The sequence below is a fragment of the Bison bison genome, unplaced genomic scaffold (assembly GCF_000754665.1).
Source record: "Bison bison bison isolate TAMUID 2011002044 unplaced genomic scaffold, Bison_UMD1.0 scf7180017864061, whole genome shotgun sequence".
In the NCBI taxonomy this organism is placed as follows: Eukaryota; Metazoa; Chordata; class Mammalia; order Artiodactyla; family Bovidae; genus Bison; species Bison bison.
The window spans coordinates 7,677,700-7,684,573 of NW_011494633.1; the positions used below are offsets into that span (position 1 = coordinate 7,677,700).

The 6,874-nt window shown below is 49.0% G+C and overlaps 1 protein-coding gene across 1 annotated transcript in view; it reads left to right on the top strand.

The window, feature by feature from the left end:
* Window positions 1-3,937: 3,937 nt before the first annotated feature.
* Window positions 3,938-6,874, top strand: part of SERPINA4 (serpin peptidase inhibitor, clade A (alpha-1 antiproteinase, antitrypsin), member 4) — an 11,893-nt gene continuing 8,956 nt past the window's right edge. Inside the window, 3 exon segments of the mRNA XM_010836248.1 lie at window positions 3,938-4,181; window positions 4,184-4,498; window positions 4,501-4,578. Of these exon segments, the coding sequence (XP_010834550.1) occupies window positions 3,938-4,181; window positions 4,184-4,498; window positions 4,501-4,578 (637 nt within the window).

A 6,874-nucleotide genomic window follows, 5' to 3' on the forward strand; every position in this document is an offset into this window, starting at 1 on the left:
AGTGAGGTTCAGAGAGGTGGAGTGATCTGCCCAAGGTCACACAGCGCAGTGGTAGCAGAGTGTGTCTAACACCCAAACCCAACCTCTGTCTAGAGCATCACAGGGGCAGGTGCCAGGGCAAAGGGCAGTCACTGGGTGCAGTGGGGTCAGGCTACCTGTCCCTCCAGCTGTAGCCAAGAATGTGCTGACCCCTGGAAGCCGTTGCGTCAACCTCTAACTCATTGCAGAAGGCAGACCAAGTAGCAGAAACCCAAATTGTGGACTGGTGAAGAACAAATCATTTGTTTTAACATGCATGAGACCAAATATCAATAAGCATCTTTCCTTCATTCATTCCCTCGGTAAATACTGCTGGCACCCCTGCGGTATGCTATACCCTGTCCTGGCACTTGGGTTAGAGCCGTGAACAAAACTGGAGCTGATGTTCCAGCAGAGTGACAGTCTGTCCCCGTAGAGAAAGAATAGTTCAGAGTGCAAATCCTACCTTGGAATCTGAGCTAGCAACTTCTCTGGGCAAGTTTTTTTTTATGGGATAGTATTGTGTGTGTGTGTGTGTGTGAGAGAGAGAGAGAGAGAGAATGAAGTGACATCAGAATTCTCTGTCTTACCTGGCACATCAGGTTCCTCTCTCATCCTGGTGTTGATGCCTTATTGTGTTGGTAATTTGGGCACGTCCCTGAACCTTCTGAGCCCCATAGCAGAGCTGGGACTTGGGCCCTGGGCCAGCTGAGTCCAGGCCCGTGCTGGGACCTGTCCTGCCCAGCCTGGGGCTCCCGGCCCTGTTTCACTGCTCTATACTGGTGTACAGTCCACTCAGTTCCACCAAGTACCTGAAGACCTATTCAGGAAAGCCTATTGGAGGAAGCCTGCATGGTCTAGGGCATCTCATTCAGGACTCCGAGGGCCACATCACTCCCCAAATGGTCTGAAGAACAGCCAGACATCACCCCTACCTACAGCTATCCCAGAATGATTCAAGGCTGCTGGGGCTCCCTTTTTACTGCTCCCTGTTTACTGGAGAGACAGCAGCTTCATTTCCATGATTAGAGAGGAAGTGTGAGACTGGATTCCTGGGCCAAGGAGGTGTCTGTTCTCACCCTTGCTCCTGGGATGCAATGTCCTTGCCATCTATACTGTGTGATATCTTGGTGGGTTACATTGCAAAAACATGCAGCTATAAAGCTGGCAGTGAAGTGAGTGAAGTCGCTCAGTCATGTACGACTCTTTGTGATCCCGTGGACTGTAGCCTCCCAGGCTCCTCTGTCCATGGGATTATCCAGGCAAGAGTACTGAAGTGGGTTGCCATTTCTTCCTCCAAGGGATCTTCCCGACCCAGGGATCAAACCCAGGTCTCCTGCATTGCAGGCAGACGCTTTACTGTCTGAGCCTCCAGGGAGGCTAGCAGGCCCCTCTGGAAATCTCCTAGTCCAGGATTGCACTTGGGAGGCTGTGGGCAGGGTCTAGCCTCCAGATGGGTCTCACCTGGCTGCAGAGGGATGACTCCAGTTCCTCATGTCCACTATTCCCCACCTGGTCACCCTGGAAGCTGCCTTCCCGGGTTTGAGAAGGCCCTGGAGTTTGTTGCCTCTGGTCTGGCCCAGCTCTTCATTTGTAGGGGGTGGGGATCAGACTGAAGTGGTAGTGCAGGGCAACAGACACCCGGAGAAGGGGATGGTTAGATTTAAGCTCACAAGGCAACTGAGAGGCAGAATGAAGACTAGGCCCACTAAGGGGTTCCCCTGACCTGCAGGGAAAAGCTTGTATCAGGCAAATCTCAACATGTAACACAAACTGGGAGGGTGAACTCTCTTGGGGCCCCAGCAAGGACGGCGGGTTCTTCTGGGGGAAGGTGAGCCAACTCGCAATGAGGTCTCTCTGTTTTGAGATTCCACGCTGTACCCATGGGTCTGTTCATTAATAATTACCTGATAGGGGAAGTGGTAGGTGGGGGCAAAGAGGCTTATCCAATCTTCCTGGGCTTGATAAACCCAAGCCACATCCCTGGGTGACCTTTAGAGCTGAGACAGCTGCCTGGGGGGCCACTCCAGGACTGATTGTGCTGTGAGTAACCCTATAAGGGCGGCAATGGAGACGATAAAGAGAAGATGACGAATCGTCCTGGACTGACCAGGACTGAATGTTCTGGAACAAAACTTTCAGTGTCTGGGGCAAAACTAGGACAGTCCTGGGTGAACTGGGACCACCGATCACCCTCATTAGAGGTGACAAAGGCTAGAGAGTCCCTTACATATGATTGCACCCACCTCCTTGTGGCCCTGGGTGGGGGGACTTGTGTTCATACCCAGAACAGCCTTCTCCAGCCACACACAGCTGGGGACTCAAGTCTTCCGGCTCCAGGTGCTTTTGAAAAGCTCCTGCCAGAGGGGAATTATGTGTAATCTCACCGCGAAGCTGGAGAGAGTGTGTGAGAGGAAGCGAGGGGTGTTCCCTAGTGAGCACAGCAAACTGAATAGATGAGCCAGTGACTGTGCGGTCCCCACAGCCAAAGATATTTACTATTTGGTTCTTTAAAAAAAAGTTTTCTGACCTCTGGTCTCAGAAAAAGATGACAGAGATTTGAATAAGGGTCATAGCAGTAGAGGGGCTGAATGGGGTGGGAGTGGAGGGAAGGCCAGACAGATAGTAAAGGGTGACAACCGGGTTTGGAGCCTGATAACTAGGTAATGGTAGGGACGTGTGATGGAGCAGAGAAGATTTGGTGGAGAAAATCTAGCATCCTGTTTGGGGCAGGTTAAGTCAGTCTAGTCAAGGCTATGGTTTTTCCTGTGGTCATGTATGGATGTGAGAGTTGGACTGTGAAGAAGGCTGAGTGCGAAGAATTGATGCTTTTGAACTGTGGTGTTGGAGAAGACTCTTGAGAGTCCCTTGGACTGCAAGGAGATCCAACCAGTCTATTCTGAAGGAGATCAGCTCTGGGATTTCTTTGGAGGGAATGATGCTGAAGCTGAAACTCCAATACTTTGGCCACCTCATGCAAAGAGTTGACTAATTGGAAAAGACTGATGCTGAGAGGGATTGGGGGCAGGAGGAGAAGGGGACGACAGAGGATGAGATGGCTGGATGGCATCACTGACTCGATGGACGTGAGTTTGAGTGAACTCCAGGAGTTGGTGATGGACAGGGAGGCCTGGCGTGCTGCAATTCATGGGGTCGAAAAGAGTCGGACACGACTGAGTGACTGAACTGAACTGAACTGAAGTTCATTAGGAAAAGGGACCAATTTTATTCCTGAGACTTTGGACAAATCATGTTCTGAGCATCAGCGATTTCATCTGTACAGGGATGATAAGAATACCAGTTCTATTTACCTCTATGTGGATAAGAGGGTCAAACAAAATAGCATAAAAGCAATTTTGCAAACTGTAAAGAAAACCACAGATGTTTGTGGAGTCAATGCTAGCATAGCCGTTGTTTAGTGGCTTTGCTGTGATGCGTCACTGGGTTAAGGAAATAAACTCATATGGTACAAGACAACCCGGGCTGAGTCCAGAGCCCTCTGTTCTAGCTAAGATATTAACTCGTTTGATGACTTGGTTGAGACACTTTGGGCCGAGATCAGGTGCGTTCAGAGTGGTATGGCTGTAGACAAGACACTTTGGGAGTCTGTTACCCCGTCTCTGCAATGAGAATGGAGTCTAGTACCATGCAGAGCTCACAGAGATGGGAAAGGAAATGAGCCGGTGGACAAGGAGCCCTGTGCTTTGTAAATCTGAAGTCTGGCTATAGGATGCCAGGGCACCTCACATGTGGAGGTGCTGGGTGTTCGCTCGTCCCCTTCAAGCTCATGTGCAGAAGCTGAGGGACCACTTTCATCCTGGGGCCCTGCCCTCTGCCAGCCTTCTCTGAGGGGTGGAATGTTCCACTGGGGAGCTTCCTGGGCACGTTTTTTTCTCCTACAAACCTGAGAGCACAGAAGATGCATCTGGCTGGCTTCCTGCTCCTCCTTCTGGCTGGACGACTGGTCCTTTCTCAAGGTCAGCTGCATCCCAAGCACTACGGCCAGGGTCATGCCCACCTCCCCCGTCAGGCTCCCGGCACAGGTGAGGGCTTCTCCAGCCTCAAGATCAACACAGGCAACACCACCTTTGCCCTCCGCTTCCACCGCCTGTTGGCTTCCCAAGCCCCTGGGGGCAGTATCTTCTCCCCTCTGAGCATCTCCACAGACTAGCTATGCTGTCCCTGGAGGTCAGCTTGCACAGCAGGACTCAGATCCTGGAGGGTCTGGGCTTCAACCTCACACAGGTATCAGAGTTCGACAGCCACCAAGGCTTCCAGAACCTTCTGCACACTCTCTACCTCCCAGGCAACAGGCTGGAGATATGCGTGGGCAACGTCTTGTTCCTGAGCCCTGAGCAGCTGCTTCTTCTGAGAATCCTCAAGGACTCCGCAACCTTCTGTGAGTCTAGACTCTTCTGCACCAACTTCAAAGACTCTGTGAGCATGACCCAGCTAATCAACCACCACCTTAGGGAGGAAACTTGGGGAAGATCGTGAATTTGGTCAGCAAGCTCAATGCCGATACTACGATGATGCTGGTAAATTACGTGTACTTCAAAGGTCAGTGTGTTGGTGAATCCCACTCTTCCCTTTCCCCCTAACTTACTGAAGGCTCACGTGTCAAAGAGAAACCCCTCAAAACAGAAAGTGGATGGATTGAGTCTGATACATTGAGCAGACTTCAGGAAATTTAATGTTAGAGCATCAGATATTTAAGTTTGTATAATATTGATTTCCATCCCTTCATACTTCTGGACAGGTTTTCTTATTTATTTTTTTAATAACAACAATGCATGTGTGACAAACATCTTATGAATTCATATCAAAGCTTTACCCCTTACCAAGAGTGCAAATCCAGCAGGCTGTTTGCTTGAAGTGAGGATATGAGTCCCTGCTTCAAGTTTTATTTCTAAGGATCAAATGATGTCACATATTTATATGTTCCTTAGAGGAGGGCCTGAAGGGATTGGCAAGCTTTAGGTCCCAGCCAAATCCAACAGACCACCTGTTTTTGTAAATAAAGTTTTATTGGCACACAGCCACACCCACTCATTTATGTATTATCTCTGACAGCCTTTGCAAGACAGAGATTAACTCTTGCTACTGAGACAGAATGACCTGTAAAGCATAAAATATTTACTTTCTGACCCGTTGCAGAAGAAGATTGCAGATCTCTGAGCATTAGACATGCTCAATAAATAGAGCATTTGCAATTACTCTAATGACAACAATTTTGAAGACCTTTAAAAATACATAAAAGTATAAAAAATACATGGAAGTATAAAAGAAAAAATAGAAGTTGTCCATAATCTTACCTTCCTGAGTGAACCAGCATTATTTAGCCTAATTCCTTCCAGTCTTCTATTTATACACATATGTTGATAGAGTTGAAATCACAGGTGGGGACGTTTTTGTACAGTGTGTATCACGTAGGGTGCCATCCAGGGAGCAGAGTCACCGTAAGTGTTAAGAGAAAGAGGATTGTCCTAGGAATTAGACTTGGTGTATTTGTGGGAGGGACTGGGGAAGTGAAGGTCTGGAGGAAGAATTTGGAGGGACAGAGAAAAAGGCACTGGAGCTGGTAGACAAGTTGGAACTTCTCTGGAAGTCTGTATGCCAGCTGGGCACATCCAGCCACCAGATTGTTTCTACATAGGGGGAGCCTGGGAAGAGGCCCAGGCCATAGTCTGGGGACACAGTTGGGCACCATGGAGGAGCTGGACGTTGAACGTGGAGGACAGCATGGGTATCTGCAGCACACACCTCCTCTGGTCTGTCCATCATCTCGTCTGTCCATCATCTCATCTGCCTTCAACGGGCGATGGCTGTTTCACATCTGACTCCCAGTCTCCTGCTGTGACCACCTTGAATCTACAGGAAACACATTCTGGGAAACAGCCCCAGATTAACAATTCAGCCACACTGGTCATTGCTTGCATTTTACATGTAGAATTTTTACACGTAGAATTTTTGCACACCATTGAAAATTAAAAAAAAAAAGTACGTGTAGGATTTTTACACACCATAGAAAATTTAAAAAAAAAATAAATTCTGGGAGGAGCCAAGATGGCGGAGGAGTAGGACGGGGAGAACACTTTCTCCCCCACAAATTCAGCAAAAGAGCATTTAAATGTCGAGTAAATTCCACAAAACAACTTCTGAATGCCGGCAGAGGACATCAGGCACCCAGAAAAGCAACCCAACTCTTCGAAAGGAGGAAGGAAAAAATATTAAAAACAAAAAAAAAAGAGACAAAAGAGGGAGGGACGGAGTTCCGTCCCGGGAAGGGAATCTTAAAAAGAGAGAAGTTTCCAAACATCAGGAAACCTTCTCACTGCCGAATCTGTGCCGAACTTTGGAAGCACAGAGGGCAACATAACAGGGAGAAAAAATAAATAAACAATTTAAAACTCGCAGGTTGCGAGCCCTACAGTAACTCCCCCAGCAGAGAAGCAGCGCAGACGCCTGCATCCGCCATTAGCAAACCGGGGCTGGGCAGGGAGGCGCGCCGTGGGCTGCATCGCTGAGAGTAAGAATCTGGCCTGAATACCCTGAGCGCTATCTGAGCGAAATAATTTGGGCTAGCAAACCAGACTGTGGGATATCTACCACGCGAAAAGCCAGTCCTAACCTAAAACCGCCAGGCCCGCGCACGAAACAAAGGACTGAACAGAGATAGCCGGCTGCAGACCTTCCCCCTCCGGTGACAGGCAGCCAGAGCCGGAAGGGGGCAATCGCAGCCCCAGAGAGACATTATCTATAAAATTGTAAGCAGGCTTCTTTGCTAACTAAAACCTCTTGGGGGTCTGGACGGTCAACATCTGCCTGAGAAGGTGCGCCGGTTTTACATCCAGAT